Raw genomic sequence first — 19,300 nt, 5'->3', positions numbered from 1 at the left:
TTGCAGGAAATAGAAAACTCTCTAGTTAATTTAGGGAGAAAAGGAATATAAGAAGTACTTACAGAATTGTTGAAAGATCTGGAAAGGCAGGCTTTAGGCAGGGCCTCCAGAAATGACTTCAAACAACACTGTAGAACCGGCTACCCAAGGGATTGGCAACATTTGCCACAATCAGGAAGCTAAAGGGGTCAGGAAGCTATTGGGCTGGCCCAGTGCTAGGTCTAGGATTACACACTTTAGCTGTGATCTGAGATTAAGAAACTGCCAGCAGAACTGCTGTAGCCAGAGGAGAATCATCTCCCAGATCTGCATCAGCAAGATGGATGCCTCACAGTGTAATGCCTCTCTCCATTTAATTCAATTTCAAGTGCAAGTTTCTCGCAGGTACACCTGCTTGTTGAAATTAAATCACACCCAGAACCCTAGCTGAAGGAGAGTCTGGGAAATGTTATTTTATCTTCTCAGCTTCTGTTGCACGCAAGGCATATTCAAGGGGGCTTGGGACAAAAGTCGAGCAATCCATTCAACCCTTTGCCACAGTTTTCTCCGACTTTTTATTTACTCAGTTATTGGTTATATTTCTTGTTTATTTTCCCCATAGTCTAGATATGTCCTCAAGTCTTTTTTTTCCATTTTGCTGTTTGAATTTCTGCACTGAATTCCAAGATGCTTTTTGCTTCCTATTATTAAGATTTTTCTTGGTTTATTATTATTTTTATTCCATTGTGTTCTGGTCCTTGTTTTCTTTTGCCTTGTCATTCGGAAACTGTTACATTGCTATTTGTTATTGATTTCCAAAAATATTGTACCACTGTGAACGTGAATTCCCAACAACTTGTAAACTCAGTTTTGTTATTAGGAAACCCCCCTTCAAGGGCTGAGGTTGGAGTTCAGAATTTGGAAAGCAAGCCCATTAAAAGTAGGATTATTTACGTATTTCTAAAACTTTAACCATCATCATTGCTCTTGCTGTACCTTCCAGTGACCATTCTGACCATTTCACTGGACAGCTGATAAACACAGACTTATCTAAGTCTTTGGTTTAAGAGCCAGTTGGGGTGAGGGAATGCTTATTAAATTTTGTCTTAGAAGTATGAGGGAAGTTTTGCCAAAGGCCTGAAGTGGAAAACTGAGGAAGGGCTGGGGCTTCAGAAAGAGCTACTAGGTCATAGACTATTTTCCAGCTTCCATCAAAATGTTTTTACTTGTCTGAGATCATGTATTTCATCCTGTCTTAGTTATCTCCAGGTCCCAAGACTTTATTTTATGGACTAAGAATAGCCCTGCATAAGATAGGTTAATTTATGCTATCTTCTCTTTCTCTTCCATGTATTTTAATACATATAGTAGTGGAATTTAAAGAGGAGACTGTCTTGGTTCTACCACTTACTCTGACATCTTCCAAGAGGACTTGTCAGTGAACTGTATGGGAAAATGCAGCCCATGAGACAAGATTTAGTTTCGCTAACAGGAATCTGACACACTTGATACGTCATATACACAATACAAAGTAGTTTAAGTACAAGGTTCTGTGAGAACTCAAACCTGGTACTTGCTTTCTAGTCAGTTCTGGAAGACGTGGACATGAATCAATGATAAGTTAATAGAAATGGAGCTTTTTTCATTTTACCAGGGAATTATTTATCATAAAAGTAAATGAGCGTAGCTGACATTCTTCTCAGATTTAGTTTATGAAATGAAATAATGTTGTTAAATTTCCTAAATAAGGCTTGACTTTACATTTTCACTTGGTTGCAGTAAAATAAATCTTTCCTGATGTGGATCAAGGGGCTGTAAACAATAAAACACAGTATTTGGTAAATATCTACATTACCAATATCTCTCTTAGTTTTATGCTCTGATTAAATTGAGAGACACTGAAAGGGAATACAGGATTTATGGATAGAAACTCACTCATCTGACTAATGTATTAGGTGTGGAATGAGGTCTCTAAGGGAATGTTTTCAAAGAAAGGGAGTTATATTACATGCTCACATAGGTATGTTGTTTCAAATCACAGTTTGCAAAACACAGTTTTACTCAATTTTGAATTTGTAACATATTGGGTCATAAAATTGACAATTAAAAATTAAAGATTGAAAAATCTTTAAAGAATATTACATATATATAACTCTTAAAATAATAAAAGAGGAAGAAGAAGAAGGAAAACAAAATAAAAAAACCCTGTCCTTCCCAACATTGGTTTATGGACTGACCAGGCAAGTTTCTATCACTTCTTCCTAGTCTCTCCCATTTCCTCCCTGACTTTACTCACTGCAGGTCAATTGTTATTGCACTCCTCTCTCTCTTCACTGTAGGGCTCATGGTAGAGAATTTAGACTATCGACTAGGTAGGCAGTATGTGTAATGGTTAAAACACAAGCCCTGGAGTCAAAATCCCTGTGTTCAAGTTCTGGTCCTAGCTGTGTGATTTTAGGCAAAGTACCTAACTTTTCTGAGTCTCTGTTTTCTGATCCATAAAAATGAGAGTAATGACAGCACATCTGAACACATACAAGTAGAAGTACATTTATACTTCTCATTAATGTTTTATAGGGATAAATGGTTTAAGGATGTAAAGGGCTTGGTATAGTAAGTGCTCAATAAAAACAAGCCACTAATATTTAAATATTTGTATTATTACTTCTGCTGGGAAACAATAAATAGGCTTGTCTTCTCTTCCATATTTCAGTTATGAAATGTGTACTCACTGAGGAAAAGACAGATAAAACATTGTTTATCTTAGATTATGATGAGATAATGCCAAGCATATGGATAAAAACTGAAAATAAATCCAGATATTTTCAAACATCTTATAGACAAAGTACTAACATTTTACAGTTTTTCTTTTTACTTGGCATGTTCTTTTTGTTTGTGTGTGTGTGTGTGTGTGTGTGTGTGTGTGTGTGTGTAGGAAGTCAATGCATTCTTATTCATTAGTCCCTTCTTGAGCACTTCTATGAGCTGTATGTGCATCATGGAACTTAACACATATTATTTCTAATCCTTATTAACCATCTAGAGAGATCAAATTTATTAGTTCTATTTTACACTTTAGAAAACTAGAGCTTAAGGATGTAATGTAACTCATCTAAGTTCAGAGAGTTAGCAAGCTTTGGAGCCACACAATTGAATCCTATGTCTTCTTTCATCAGAGTTGGTGTTCTTTTCCACTAGGACACATATTTTATGAATCTAGGACTAACGGCCTGAGGAGAAGACTGGTTGATAATTTCACTGATAGAGATTCAGCATTATAAATAGTAATGATTTTTACATGCAAACTTACTCTTTTTACTGACAATGTATTTCATTTTAACAAGTAAGAATGTTTTCAGGGAATAGAATTTTTACTCAGATACATAATAATACACAATTATACAAATTATAAAAATACATAATTATACACAATATAAGGTAAAGATCTTTTGTATCCTAATAAATGTTTATTCTTCATAATACACCTATGAACAGAACCATATTGGTGAAGTTGGTGATTGCAAGGGATATGTTTGGGCATAATTGACTTGGCATATAACCTTTGTTTAGTTTAGTCCTATTAAAAATGGAGAAAGAGTAGTCCTTTAGAAAAGTCTCTGCAGCAAGGAAAGTATCACCACATTTAACATGGTTCTTGAGGGAAAAAATATTTCCTGCTGTTCAGACAACTGTAAAAGGTCAGCTAAACACAATCACAGCAGTTGATTCCAAATGTTGACCTCAGAATGTACGCTCTGAAGGAATGCTAATGGCTCCTACCATAGTGCTTTTGCTGATTTGGATACCACTAAAAGCTCCACTTGACAAGCATAATGATGAACTGCACTTTTCCCATCAAGCAACACATGTTTGGATGATAGGCAGCTCTATTAAGTTGTGGATTTGTTTTTTTCCAAGGACCAATTTTTCATCTTGCTCTGCAAACCCATGAAGCTGCTCAAAACTCACACAACTTATTGCTGATAAACGGAACCCCAGCTTCAGGATTGGGCCTGGTGGGGGCCGGGGTACAGGGTATAATGACGCATCTGTTTTATCAACATAAAACCCCTTTGGTTCTCAAAAGGATGAATTTTCTGTTTGTACTCTAGTACATCTGACTCCACTGGATGAATGGTTTTATGCTTCAGAAACATGCTTTATTATCCACCTAATCTTATTTTATTTAAAAAAATTAAATAAATTTAAATGAAATGTGAATAACTCTATTCCTAATTTAAATGTTCATTGTTGAGCATTGTTTTATTCTTGACTTATTAACAACTCTCTCATGATTCTTTATTTTAATAATTTCATGCAAGACAACAAAAAAATATATTTGTCAGTCAATAGACAAATATTTTTCAAAACTGGGTGAAATTCTCTTTCTCATTGCTTTTGTTGCTTCCTTATAGCCTTGGAAATATTGAGTTCATTTAATTTTTGCAATAAATTAGTGTATTCTTTCAAAACAAAAGGAATGAGTATTAAAAGGATAGACCCTCCCAGAACAAAACTAACTGAATCACTTCAAATTTCAATAGCATCATTGCTTTGGCACTTAAAGATATGCTTCTGCTTCCAAGAGTATCATTTAAAATATAAATGCACTTGGAGATATAAACTTTAAACCTGTTTCAGTCAGCATATTAATTATCATTTAAGACCTTAGCAAGAATTTGTGGGCATCTGTTAGAGATAAATTGAAATACATTTTATGCCAAATCAGAAATGAGCCTGGCTATGAAAACATTCTTCAAGAAGCACTGCTTACCTGGTTTTGGCCTCTTTGGACTCAGAATCTTAATTTTAATAGTCAAACAGGGATTCCCCTTGGTAGAAAATGTATATAAGATTATCTTAAAGTATTCTTAAATTTGAGATTGTATGATCATGATACATGGTTCATTGAGAACTATTAAATTCACGTTATAAAATGAAATCTAAACACATTAGTATCATTTAGGGTCCTAGCAGGAAATAGGTGGCCTGTTCAAAGGAGTAATTAAAGATAATGTAATGCAGGGACTAAAGGCAGGCTCAAGTGAACCAACAAATGATAATGAAGCACCCAGAGATCAAGAGCAGGAAGCTATTATTACCCTTAGGCCTGAAGATGCAAAGAGATGGTGTGTGTTATTGGAATATAACAAGAGTTAAGGCATGGTAGAGGGACAGACGGACAAGAGCTCTAACTGTCTAGATCAAGGAGCAAAGCCATTGCCAAATCCTGGCCCAGCAGGTCTTGCAGGGAGAACACCTCCCTGACCTCTCATTTCCCTTGCTCTTTGATCTCTTACTGGGGCTTCCCGTTGACCAAATCCAACCAGGAGTTGGCAGGCAAGGGAACTTGGTCACTGCAGTCTCTACAGGCCAATCCTCCCACTGCCATAAAGAGGCGCCAGGGAGGGTAGAGAATGGGCCTGGAAGGGCAGACGGATAATAACCAGCACAGCATTTTACCATAATCATAATTATACAGAATGTAAACCTCCAGGAATAACTGAATGTTATTCTTCACTAAGGACTGGTGGGAGCTCTGTTGCTATTCTACTCCTCTGAATTTCTCTTCTTCCAGGATCTGAAGGTTCTCTTCTAGGTTTTTAGTCATTTCTTGTCCCACTGAATCTGTGCTGGAATATGATGCAATCCTTATAGCAGGGCTGTTTCTGTTTTTTTGCAAAATAATCCCTTTTTTTTCTTTCTTTTTTGCTAAAGTTTGCTTATTATCAAGTCCTGAATAGTTGATTTCAATGAAGGATTTCTCCCTCTGACGTAATTCTTAATATCCTGCTGCCTAATTTCCCCATTTTACTGGGATGGCTTTCGTCAGTTCATTGAGCTGTACAGCTATCTCCTTAAATTGATTGTCCTGCCCTACATGTCCTTCTTACATTTGGTGTTCCATCCACCCTGGCAATGAGAAGGGCTTTTAAATTTTATTTTAATGGGAGAAGCCACTTTCTTATTGGATAAAGCTTCACAGTGTGAAATAATTATTTTTAACGTATAATCAGTTTAAACATCTGTCTTCCTCCATTCTTCACTATTCTTTACTTCTGTTTTTCTAGTTCCTTCACCATAGATTTGATTTCCTTTTTTTCTGTTTACTTAAAATGCTATGAATTAAATGTTGACATTATGGTGTATAATAAATTGTGCGTAACGGGTGAAAAGTGTTTAAGATGGTCTTATAGGTTAACAGGTAAATTAAAACTCAGGGCTGCTTTTACAGTCTGAAGATCTATTTACCTCTCCCAAGCAGAAATTTCTCAGAGATAGTGGCGCGTTTTTTTATGTTATATAATTCTAACTGTTGCCTCCTTTTTCACCCCACTCAGATCCGAAGCCAGAGCAAAGCCTCCGGGTCTGGGCTCTGTGAGGGGGATGAAGTGGTTTCTATCAATGGCAGTCCTTGTGCAGACCTCACCCACCCAGAAGTCGTCAAGCTCATGGAGAGCATAACAGACTCTCTCCAAATGCTCGTCAAAAGGTAAGAAGATTCGTTGGAATGTATATTTTCTCCCGAAGCTACATGGGAAAGCTATAGCTCCTACTACCATATAAATTGTTATTTATGGGGAAATAAGGGTGCTCCGTAGGTCAGTATAGTTAAACAGAAAAATCATAGTGTTTGAAAAATGGCAATTCTAATCAACTGAATTTTCTGGTTAATTGAGAATTAACTTGAAGATTTTGTTTCAAGAACTCTGTTGAAAATCTTAGGTATTTTAGACTACTTCCTTAGGAAGCTCAGTATATTGAATATAATACTTCTAGGTCAAGATGCTTTGGTGGGTCAGGATCACTAAATTAAAATTCCTAGATTCCTAGATTAATTTAAAATGTTTAAATGTCACAATGTTATACTGTATAATATTTATTTGAATAGAAAGAGGATGCCTAGGAGAAGGAAAAGAACCAAGAAACCCTTAAAAGCAGTCCAATTTCTGTTTGCCAGAAAAACCAGTATTTGGATATAGGCAAAAGCTGATGGTTAGTTTTTGGACTATCAATGCAAATCACTTGTCAGTTTGATCTCTCCAAATTACCCTCCTCACCTAATTGCTTAAAAATACAGAAGTAAACTTTAAACATAAAAACAAAAGAAAACAATGAGGGTAATCACAAAAAACTATAGCATCAACATTTTTACCATGTGCAAATGGTAGTATAGTCCACATTAACTTTGCAAACGAGGCCCTGACCATGGCATTATAATGAATCCACAAAGGAACACTCTGGCGTCCTAGAGAGCAGCCTTCAGAAAGACAAGAGAAGAACTTTTCACACAGAATTTCAAAACCTTCTAGGTTTTGCCTTAACTCTGCAGAAAGACTACGTACAGCATTACCCCTCTGATAATCATTCAATATGATTCCATTTCTATACAAATGTGAACTCACTTTGGCCAAAATTTTGTGAAAATAAAAGAAATCTACCATTTGTCTCAGAATCTCCCATCTAAATATTTACCCTTCAAGCTCAGTGTTTAAGCCTCTGGGATCCTACTTATTTATAAAGCTGCCATTTGCTTTTAAAAGGGATCTAACAGTAATGTTGCCAAGTGTAGTCACAGGGTTGGCCATTATTATGCATCAATCTCTGAGGTATCTGAAGTGTTCAATCACATCCAAAATGGGAGAAAAACCTTTTCTAACTTATTCCCTTGTAGTGTCTTTGCTGATTTAATGAGGCCAGTCTCTTCAGAACACACTTGTAGTCTGAGACATCCCCTACTAGTTTTTGTTTTGATTATGATTGACTACCATTGGGAAAGTCCTTGATGGTTTAAAGTTGAGTCTTAGGTACCTATTTACTTTCAGAAATAAATAGACTCATTCTCTGCTACTTTTAAGAACTGGAATCATGATTATTATTATTTTTCCCTTTAAAAAATAAATAAATAATCGACGAGATTCAAAATGGAATCTCAAATTAAAATCAGCCCAAAGGTAATCATCATCATCATCATCACCACCACCACCACCACTACCAATCTGGGTAACTGAACATTGTTTCCTGGAATTAAATATTTCTCTCACTCATGTAACTGTTGTCTATCCCTAGAGGACAAGCGATTTACTTTTCCTGGACTATTGCCCAGAGATAGCTGGGTCAGACTACCTTAAAAAAATCCTCCTTTAACATTGTCTCTATTACAGTAAATTTCATTTAAATGATTATATATATATACCCATATAATTATGACACATAAATTGTGGAATTGAGTACCTATGTGCCCTGAATGGAAATGAGCATGTTAAGGTATAAAGCTTTAACCTCTAGTTCTTTTATGATTTTTATTCATGTACAGCTATCCATTTTACCTTGGCTACCAATAAATGTTAACATTTTTCTGACCCATTTGGTATTACAGTGTGTAAGGCTGGAACGAATTCAAACTTTTCTCTTCTCAGCTTCATAACTGATTGCTAACATAATTCAAAGTGATTTAATCTACTTCCATCTCAAGGCCTTCCTAAATTAAAACTCTCTGGCCTTTTGGTACCCTCAAATTCAGTTGCATACAGTGTATTCATCATTTCCTATAAAAGGAAGATCTAATTTGCTTTCAACATGTTTAAAAAATACTATATTATAATTTTTTTTTGGTATTACCAGGAAGCTTTACAGATTATTTGCATAGAGAAAGCTGCATTTCATTTGACTGTTAGTTTGTGTTTTGTTTATTTTTGTTTTGCTAAATGCAGTCAAAAGCAAAGTTAGGAGTAATTATTTTGAATATTAGTCTTAAATTTTACTACAACATAAATTCAAAGGTAAATTCCCTTGAGTAGAATAGAAGTAGGGGCTCACTCCCTTCAATTGATGACCCTGCATTAGTTAGGGTACATTTTGTGGGAAGAAGAAAGGGGCCAAGATAGGCGCTGCTGCTTCTTTAAAAAACTTACAAATGTAAGAAATGAAGGCATCTCCTACAGCTGTTCTGTGAATGATGCTTCTCTTCTAAAAGCAGCTAGAGTTTAAATTAGAGTTTTAGCAAGAAGTTGTTTAACCCTTAACTGACACTGCTTCTTGCAAACCCAAATTTGCAAAACTATCTGGGAATGGTAAAGGTCAAAATCAAAGGACTGTGGTGAACAGCTGTGGGCTCCTTAGCTGAGAGATTAAGGAACAGTTTGACTTCAGAGATCCTATAAGGAAAATGCTCCAAGAGAGCAAGTTCAAGTAGAGAAGGGGAGACATCTCAGATTATAAATACTCCATGACTCAATGATTCATTGCCGCATGGAAAGGATTTCTCTTTACACAAGAGTACTGGGCTGGGGTCCACTTATTACAAAACACATGCTCATTGGAGCTTAAAAAAACAGCTTCTATTTCATTCCTTTCAAGAAAGCACAGCCTCTAAAAGAATTACTTGAGTTATCTGTATATTAATATTGCTCTGAAGCTGCTGAATATGTTTATGAGACTTTATAATGTCCAGACCTAAACTTAGTCAATAAGACATTAAAATGCTTTGTCATATTATAACAAGCATGGTTATTTGAAAACACCCCAATAATTATAGATGAAGGGCATCCATGCAGCTATAACTTGTGCTTTGAAAAAAATAAAAGCTGAATTTAGGATGGATTTCCGTTTCATAACCTTTTGTGAGCATTTTTGCTTTGCTTTAAAAGACAAGTTTATTTGGAAGATCTTTAAATAATAATATAAACATGTTGCCAATTTCTGTTTTCAAATATGTTGCAGTTGACATTTAAGAGGAAATATTTTTATTGTATCCTGTATTAGACATCATAAAAGTGTCAGGAAGTTCTTTGGCAGGTGTAACACACTCTGATTTAACTGTCTGGACTGATTTTTCTGTGTGCAGACCATCCAGTGGAATAAGTGAGACTTTGAACTCTGAAACTGAAAATAAAAACCACGAGCGTCTCATCCATGAAGGGTACGTGGAAAGTACCACCCTACAGATTCGACCAGCCACAAAGAGCCAGTACAGGGAGTTCTACATTGCCCAGGTCAAGAGTGGAGCTCCCCTAGCTGAGGACCAAGCAAGTGGTGCTGGTTTTTCTGGGAGCATAAAAGAAGAAACAGGCCTGGCTCCTCACACGTATGACTCTAAAAGTGGACGCTTACCAGAAGAGGTTATCTTAAGGGAGAAGGCAGAAGCGGGGCGGCCAGGCACTGTGGTTGAGCTACAACTGTCCCTTTCACAAGAGAGACACAAGCGCACTAGTGCCCCTGTAGTGGCTCTCCTGGGAACTGAAAAATCTAAGCCTCCTGACCAAGATCCTAATTTACAGCATGACGGGATCGTCCACATAAATTCTGTCCCCACTAATGAGAAAGGGGAGCCTTGTCTGAGGTCCAGCAAGATAATCCAGATCTCCAGTGGCCAAGAGTTGAGAGTGATCCAGGGAAGTGAAGCAGGAGACACCGGGCTGCCCCGAGTGGAAGTGATCTTCGACTGCTCTGATAGGCAGAAGACGGAAGGGAGCAGGCTTCAGGCAGGAAAGGGGTGTGTGGATTCTCCAGTGGAAGGAGGGCAGTCAGAAGCACCTCCTTCTCTGGTATCCTTTGCAGTCTCATCAGAAGGCACAGAGCAGGGAGAAGATCCACGCTCAGAAAGGGATCACAGCAGACCTCACAAGCACAGAGCACGCCACGCACGTAAGTCCTGCCCTGGGGGCCACTGCTGGGCTGTTGGAAGGGGCTTGGGAGATAGGGTATTTTGCTCCTGCTTTGCCTGCGTGAATTTCTTTTTCTTTTTTTTGGTAAGATTTTCTTACGTCTCTCATTGGCTTTTTTTTTTTTAATTTATTAATGCACAAAATAACAAACATGAAATTGTGGAAAATACCAATTTCTGAACTGGAAGTAATAAGTTTGAACTTTGTAGTAGATTTAAATGTTTTTAATGCATTTTGTTTTATTCCCAAAGACACAGGAACTGTTAAAGAAAATAATACTGTTAATGTGCCTTTTTGATTTGTCTCAGAATATTGTGATATTTCATGTTAAAATAGCATCTGAGGGTATCTGAAGTCATGTGGATGCTGAGTTTAACTGTCAAAAACTGTTGAGTCTGCTGCTGAGAGGTGTCTTTAAAATACAGTCTCCACCACTGATATTAAAAGCAGATCCTCGTTTTGAAAAAAAATCATTGTGCAGCATGATGATGCTTGCAGAAGTGAGTTTGACGGACAAGGACATGTGGAATACTAAGCAGTTACATGATCCTCTCCGTTTTGTAAGTCTTCACTAGACCGCAAAGCGTTTCATCTACCTTCTAGACACAAAAGTCAATCCCCAGGGCCATGTGGAGGCATTTAAATGTCCCCCAACACAAAATATATTTTAAAGTCAAGGTTTTTTACAGTGTTTTGTTTTACCCAGGGGAGCGATTACAGATTGGAGAATGAAGATAAGAATGGCAGTTAGGTTTTATGATTTTTGCTATTTTCTTTCATGTGCTTTTTAGAAACAAATTTGGAATTTCATTTGAAGAGGTAAAAACTGACTGTCAAAGGCACTTGAATGTATGAATGATACACAAAAGTAATGATCTTGGTTATTCAAAGTATATTAAGTCTCCTAACTATTGTTATTCCTTTTAAAGCGTATTTTTAGCATAACCATTTGTAGTTGAATTGGCAAGTGATGTTAATCATCCTTTATACTTTAAGCATCTGTATGCATCTTCACATTTATAGCATATTAAACAAGTGCATTAAGGCAGCACTCACACATATTTTACATGTTGGCAGTGAAGTTAGCAACAACTGTGACTGTCAATTTAATAGTAAGTTGTATAACACTAGTTAAAAAGGAATTACATTTAGGAATGACCACACTTTTTACTATATTCTCTAAATAAAATTTGATTACCAGTGAATATCTGTAATTTTGTTATAAAACTATTCTGATTCTATTTTATTTTTGAAAAAGTAACCATTAAGTCTGATTTTTTCCAGTGAAAAATAGAGCTGATTTCCAATTAAAAAAATATTCAGAAAGATTTTCTGAAATTTCCATTTAACTATTTTGAGGAACTCAAAAATTATTTGTGAACCATGCTCATTTATCATGGAACACATGATTATAATTAGCTGGTACTATAAATTAATTTGCCACCAATTTATTTTTTATAACAATAATAATAAAATTAAAAATTGAAATATAGCTTTTTGTTATTTTAAAACTGTCAAGTTCTCATTTTACATGACTTAATTTCCGCATCAGTTTTCACCCACAGTTATAAGAGTCACTAGTAATATAATTTAAAAATTTCCCCAAGATTTACACTTATTCTTGCTGCAACTAAAGTAGTATTATATTTCCAAGATGGTAATAATTTACAAACAAATTTATCTAGACAACTTTGTAGCTAAAATTTCTTAAATGTATTCACAATAATCTTGTATTCTGAATTATTATTAATTATTGATTCGGTACCTTCAATTATTATTCATTCAGTTTTTTGACTTTATATTAATTTAGCAGCTGTGAATGCAAAGACTTTGGGAGAATGACAAAGTAAAAAAAAAGAAACAGAAAACTTAAATATTTAAACTTATTACTTTGAAACATTTAGGTAAACAATATTTTCTTGTTTCCCCCTCCCACTTTTTAAAAATGCTTGGAAATGTTTTATATCAACATTTTATTTTTTAAATATGGAAATGCAAGGTATGTCCTAACTTGTTTTCAGAAAATATTATGTCCTTAAATTCTTTCCTTTGTAATTTAAATTACATCCGACTAACTGACATTTATTTTCCAGTGTTTATTGTTAAAGTGTAAGGAGCCATACAGAAACAAATTATGAAACATATATTCTAACCAACATATATAAAATGTATTTACAGGAAAAAATGAAATGGCATATTATATATATACAAATTATATCTGTATTATACCATCATGTATATCATTACAGAAGTATATATTTTGAAAGAAATAAGAAAGAGAAATGAGTTGGATTGTTTCAAAATTCAGTACCCAACTGTAAACATGTTTTTTCTGCATTCATTTTCCCCCAGGAGAGTTGATTTCTGGGTTGCCATGGAGTCTTCCTTGAACTCGCCAACTCAGTATAATTTTTGTATTTTCCCTAGGGCTCAGGAGGAGCGAAAGCCAATCAGAAAAGCAGGTGAAAGAAGCAAAATCTAAATGCAAAAGCATTGCGCTCCTTCTGACAGATGCCCCCAACCCCAACTCCAAGGGGGTGTTGATGTTTAAGAAGCGCCGTCGGAGGGCCAGGAAATACACCCTAGTCAGTTACGGGACTGGTGAACTTGATCGAGAGGCAGAGGAGGAGGAGGAAGAAGGCGACAAAGAGGATACATGTGAAGTAGCATTTCTGGGTGCAAGCGAGTCCGAGGTGGAGGAAGAGTTGTTGTCTGACACTGACGACAACACACAAGTTGTGAACTTTGACTGGGATTCTGGACTAGTGGACATTGAAAAGAAACTGAGCAGAGGGGACAAGATGGAGATGTTGCCAGACACCACAGGCAAGGGGGCCCTCATGTTTGCTAAGAGGAGGGAGAGAATGGATCAGATCACAGCCCAAAAAGAGGAGGAGAGGGTGAGTGGAATGCCAAGCAGAGAACCAGATGCTGCCCAGATGGATGGCCTGAGAACCATGATATCTTACCAAAGGAAGGAAGAAGAATCGGTGAGAGTGCAGAGATCTGCGAGCAAAAGCTACATCGAGGTGAGCCGTGGCCTTGGCCATGTGCCCCAACAGAATGGCTTCACTGGCTTGTCCGAGACAGCAGAGGCTCAGAGGATGATCCCTATGAATAGAACGGCCAAACCCTTCCCGGGGTCCGTGAACCAGCCAGCAACCCCCTTCTCTCCAACGCGAAACATGACCAGTCCCATTGCTGACTTTCCTGCGCCTCCACCTTATTCTGCAGTCACACCCCCACCTGAAACCTTTTCCAGAGCAGTGTCAAGTCCGACAGCTGGCCCAGCACAGCTCCCTCCGTGGCCCCAGCCTGGCCCATGGTCCCAGCCAGCCTTTTACGATTCATCTGAACAAATAGCTTCCCGGGATGAAAGGATCGCGGTGCCAGCAAAAAGAACAGGAATATTGCAGGAGGCCAAAAGGAGAAGCACGACAAAACCCATGTTCACTTTTAAAGAGCCCAAAGTAAGCCCAAATCCTGAACTCTTGTCACTTCTTCAAAATTCAGAAGGCAAAAAGGGCACTGGGGCAGGAGGAGATTCCGGACCAGAAGAAGACTACCTCAGTTTAGGAGCAGAGGCTTGTAATTTCATGCAAAGCCCCACTGCAAAACAAAAGACCCCACCTCCTGTCGCTCCAAAGCCTTCTGTCAAGTCCTCATCCTCCCAACCAGTAACTCCAGTTTCTCCAGTCTGGTCGCCAGGAGTGGCTCCAGCCCAACCTCCTGCCTTCCCCACATCCAACCCATCACATGGCACCGTTGTTTCCTCCATCAAAATAGCGCAGCCTTCTTACCCTACTGCCCGGCCTGCTAGTGCTCTGAGCCTGGCTGGTCCCTTCAAAGGACCACAAGCATCGGTAGCCAGCCTGAACTACACTCCCAAACCATCAGCTCCCACACCAACGGTAAACACTGCTCATACTGGCGCAATGGGACCATCCAATGAGCTTCCAGGAATGAGTGGGAAAGGAGCCCAGCTCTTTGCTAAAAGGCAGTCGAGGATGAAAAAGTACGTGGTAGATTCAGACACCGTGCAGGCCCATGCTGCCCGTGCTCAGTCTCCCACTCCATCTCTCCCGGCCGGCTGGAAGTACTCCTCCAATGTCCGAGCACCTCCTCCTGTGGCCTACAATCCCATCCACTCCCCCTCCTACCCACTGGCTGCTGTCAAGTCCCAGCCATCAGCCCCACAGGCCTCCAAAACAAGCAAGAAAAAGGGCAAGAAACCCCTTAATGCTTTGGATGTCATGAAGCACCAACCTTATCAGTTAAATGCATCCTTGTTTACTTTCCAACCTCCAGATGCAAAGGATGGCCTCCCTGCAAAGTCATCAGTCAAGGTCAGTTCACTGCCAGCCATGAAGCAAGCTATTCCTCCTCGGCCAGTGAATGCTGGCTCGCCCACTAATGTGCAGGCCTCGTCTGTGTACTCAGTGCCAGCCTATAGCTCTCAGCCTTCCTTCTTTGCCGAGGCCACCTCACCAGTAAGCGCCTCCCCAGTGCCCGTGGCCATTCCCACCTCTCCAAAGCAAGAATCAGCCTCGACATCTTACTTTGTGGCACCAAGGCCGAAGTTCTCAGCAAAGAAAAGTGGTGTCACAGTTCAGGTGTGGAAACCATCTGTTGCGGAAGAGTAATCTTGTAGCTGAAGCTGAGTGTCCACTTTGCTTGAAACGAATTGTTTGCAGTGTTACTTGAGTCCCTGAGAATGCCTAGCAAGTCCTCAACTTAATTTAATTTCAGATGTCACCTCCCAATCTGGGTCCAAGGAGAATATTTTTAATGAGTCAAAAATCTAACTCAGATTGACTTAAAACATATTTATCTTCTTTGCACACTTAAAAAGTCTGGGAGCACCCCTAAATAGACATGGGCCATTATATTAAGTAAGCAGATCCTTAGGGTTTATGCTTTAGCCACAAAAAAACAGTGATCAGTGTTATCAACATTAGGACACAGTCTTTATGTAACATAACAGCTGTGTTCCTACAGTGAAAAGGTTCAAATGTAGTGAAAACATAGCATGTATTGACTGACATTTCCTTTTTAAGTAGTGCTTTATCTCTATTACTAGTATTAAAGGATAAGAAATTTATCGAGGACAGGGATCAGCTCTGGTCTGTCAACCTCAGCCACCTGTTTGATGTTGCAGAGAAGGTACCTTGGGGACTGTTGGAATGTACATAGTTTAGTAAGGTAGGTAAGAAAGAGGGGATTAATAATTACAGAGTACTTATTATGTACTAGGCTCCTTGCCAGATGTTTTACATATATTAGCTCATTTCAGAAGACTTCTTTAAAGTAAACTGGATGGGTAAGAAGGATAATTATCCTTAGAGATTGATTCCCATCCTCTCTCCCCAGTTACCTAAGAAATTGAGTACATCTCCAATTGCCCATGAAGGCATAAGTTTGTTTTCCTCGCTGAGGCAAGTGGTAGAGTACAGTAAAATGGAGTAACATATAAAAAGGTGAGCAGGCTGCAGCTAAAGGTACATATGGCTATTGTTTTCCTTTGGGAAATCACATGATTGGGGCATGAAGGGTTACTGATTCCAGGGGCTGATTGTGAAGCACAAGTAATCCCATGTTTGTGGAGGCCGTAGGGTGAGAACTCACAATTATTAGCATCATTTCTGAGTGACGTCACAGATTTTTTTTTCTTGTGTTTGTTTTGCTTTCTGACGACTGCTTCTCCCACTGTTCCTTGCAATTCTATTCCTGCACCTTCACTTTATTATTTATATTTGATGGACCAGGAGGATTCAGACAAGGTTACCTTTAAATTTGGATTGGTCATATGCCATGCCATCATCCAGCTGGCTCTGAAGTTAATAATGTTACTGACAGTAAACCTGAAGAACTTTCTCATATCTATTTTAAGTCCAAGTCCGACCAACCATGGAAAATATTCAACATGAATTAATGTAGAGAACCACAAAGCAATTTTTTTTTTTTTTTTGCGGTACGCAGGCCTCTCACTGTTGTGGCCTCTCCCGTTGCGGAGCACAGGCTCTGGATGCGCAGGCTCAGCGGCCATGGCTCACGGGCCCAGCCGCTCCGCGGCATGTGGGATCATCCCGGACCGGGGCACGAACCCGTGTCCCCTGCATCAGCAGGCGGACTCTCAGCCACTGCGCCACCAGGGAAGCCCCACAAAGCATTTTTGACAGCTCCAAGGAAAACCATCTACTCGATACAAGAGATATGTCTAGAGACCTCTCATAAAAGCTTGCCTGGTGTGAGGGTACATGGTACCATTTTAATCCTCTGAAAATATCTGTATTCCTGTTCTTTTTCTGCTGTCACTGTCAATCTGCTATATTTTCACTACCCTATTAAAATATTACTTTCTTCTTTAATCTGTTCAATGTATTAAAAAAAAAATACTTCCCTGTATGAGCTGTTCTGACCTAAGTCATTTCTCTGATATTTCTCTTATATTGCTTCCCAAACATCTGAATTTCTTTTCTGTGAACATTTCCATTTCTCTGTACATTGTAAAACTGCAAGTTGTAGGTATTTGTATGACATAACACAGAGGAGAATTAAGTCAGCTACAGAACAATGGGGCTTATTCTTCTGCTTTTTCTCTGGAAAATCTTCCATTGCTTTTGGTGGCAATTTATGTAGAGGTTAGAACCACAGGATGTAGCTTGGCCTCTTATTTGCCTTTTTGGGAAATCAATTAGGAAGATTCATACAGGATAAAGGAAAAAGCAATCTATCCATTATATAAGGCTATTGTTTGTATTACTTGTTCTTTGCAAAGGAAGTCAGTTGAATGCTGTGCGTTTTGCATTCTTTTCTAATAGAACAACCAAAAAAGGCATCTTAAGGTGAGGCAGGAAAGGAGATCATTTTTGTAACTTTGCATTCTTAACATAGCATTTAAAGAACGGCATGAATTAGAGGGAAGAAAATGGAACACAAAGTAGTCAATTTGAGATCACTGGTTCAACAGTAGCCTAGAATGGTAATGACCCACAAGTATTTACAGTTGTCCAGTGGTTTGTGGTATATAGGAATGAGAAGTGTTTGGGGTCCATTTCCTGTTGGACAGGTGGCCATCTTATCAGAGCCACTGTTTGGAGCTGATGACTAAAGACACAACTAACATGACTGAGACGTCATGGGGTTCCCAAAAAGCTTCTAAGAAGCATGTCAGGCATGCACTAAAAGCATCCACAGCTTCGACTGGGAGCTGGTAGCACAGATCTCATCTGGAACCATACAGTCCCAAATTGTGGAAAAGGCATGGGAATCCTCCAAAATTGTATCCACAGCAGAGTCTAACCTCACCCTGAGAGATGGGGGCTGGGAGGGAGAAGGACTGAGCTAGCTCCCTGGAGAAGGAGGGATTTATTTGCCTCTTCTCCCCAGCCGGGGAGCCCCGTGGGAGCTTGCAAGCAGAATAAGCTGGGTGTACCACCTTTCAGGTTGGAGTTCTGGAAATGATGTCAGTGCAGCAGGTGGGAGACTTAGGACTCATGACCTCAGCTTCCCTCCCACTGGGCACCCTTTGAATTTGGGGTGTTGGCTTTGTTGTGGTGGCAGATATTCGGATTGGTTGCTCGGCTAGTTTGAGGGTATGGGGAGGCAGTTTTTGTTTAGTTTAGGACCTTGCCTTTATCTTTGTCCTTTGTTAGCTTAATTTCTAGGTACAGCACCCCACCCATGAAGTCCAGTTGTTATCGTCAACACAATAGCAATGATCATTTACTGAGTGCTTGCGTTATGATAGGTGCCTTATATACATTATCCTAAGGAATCCACTGCATGGTTAACAGGCATTGGAATATAAAATAAAATGTAATCACAGTCACTCACTTACTGCAGGACCTTATGCAAATTTCTTTCTACCAGTGTCCCCTTAGTGATGTCTCAAACCTCTCTTCCTGGACTGTTGTGCCATAGTGAATGTGAACAACACTAGATATACTAGGAAGAAAGGTGCTATGTAAATGTAAGTATACATATTCCTCTCAGTCTTATAGGAGGGCAGATTGAATCACAGAACTGGTAAGATTGAGAATCTGAGCACTGCCGCTTTGATCTTAGAACAGTTACAGTCTTATTTCTAACATTTCAATAATAAACACATTCTGCTTTGAGAGAGGAAAATCACACTGTTTCTGCATTTTGACTATTCATTGATAGTATAAAGCATACATTTTTAGGAATACGTTTTATAAGACACATTGGGGCTGTCATTCTGGAACATGTAAAATTTTGTACTTCAAAATATATCTAGCACGATTGTTAATGATTACATGTACCTCATTTAATCTTCACAAGAAGCAACTCATTTTAACCACAGGAAAACTGACTGAGTTACAGTAGTTCTTGAGAGTAAGCCAGGATTCTTTAACTCTTCTAGATAGTGCTGACCCCTAATACTCAGTTGCCCTATGAAAAGTGGGTTTCATAGGGCAACTGAGTATTATCACACAGTTGAATTCTAGCCTGGCCACAAGAGTCACATCTGAGATGTCAAGAACAAATAATCTGCATTTAAAGGGAGTGGACTAAGTGATGTGGGGTCATTGTTTTGTTTACAGTTACTAGCTTAAAAAATTTTGAAGGCTCTTTGCTGCTGACAGGCATATCAAACATTCAGAATGCAGCACTTTCACAGACGTTTCTTG

General features: G+C 38.6%; 2 protein-coding genes across 9 annotated transcripts in view; one reads left to right on the top strand and one right to left on the bottom strand.

Moving 5' to 3' along the window:
• The window catches only part of LOC307185630 (uncharacterized protein), a 293,961-nt gene that overhangs the window by 137,581 nt on the left and 137,080 nt on the right, over positions 1–19,300 (bottom strand). The gene's annotated exons all lie outside the window — the stretch shown is intronic.
• The window catches only part of SYNPO2 (synaptopodin 2), a 173,227-nt gene that overhangs the window by 126,430 nt on the left and 27,497 nt on the right, over positions 1–19,300 (top strand). For 2 of the 3 annotated variants that reach the window (XM_079919936.1, XM_079919935.1), the window contains exons 2-4: positions 6,321–6,472; positions 9,827–10,626; positions 13,074–15,259. In XM_079919936.1, the coding sequence (XP_079776062.1) occupies positions 6,321–6,472; positions 9,827–10,626; positions 13,074–15,259 (3,138 nt within the window). The remainder of the gene's footprint in view (positions 1–6,320; positions 6,473–9,826; positions 10,627–13,073; positions 15,260–19,300) is intronic. The other variant, XM_079919937.1, reaches the window with a different exon arrangement.

This window comes from Stenella coeruleoalba (genome assembly GCF_951394435.1).
Source record: "Stenella coeruleoalba genome assembly, chromosome: 4".
Classification (NCBI taxonomy): domain Eukaryota; kingdom Metazoa; phylum Chordata; class Mammalia; order Artiodactyla; family Delphinidae; genus Stenella; species Stenella coeruleoalba.
Note: the sequence above shows the minus strand (reverse complement) of the source record. Positions and strands in the feature narration are given on the sequence as shown.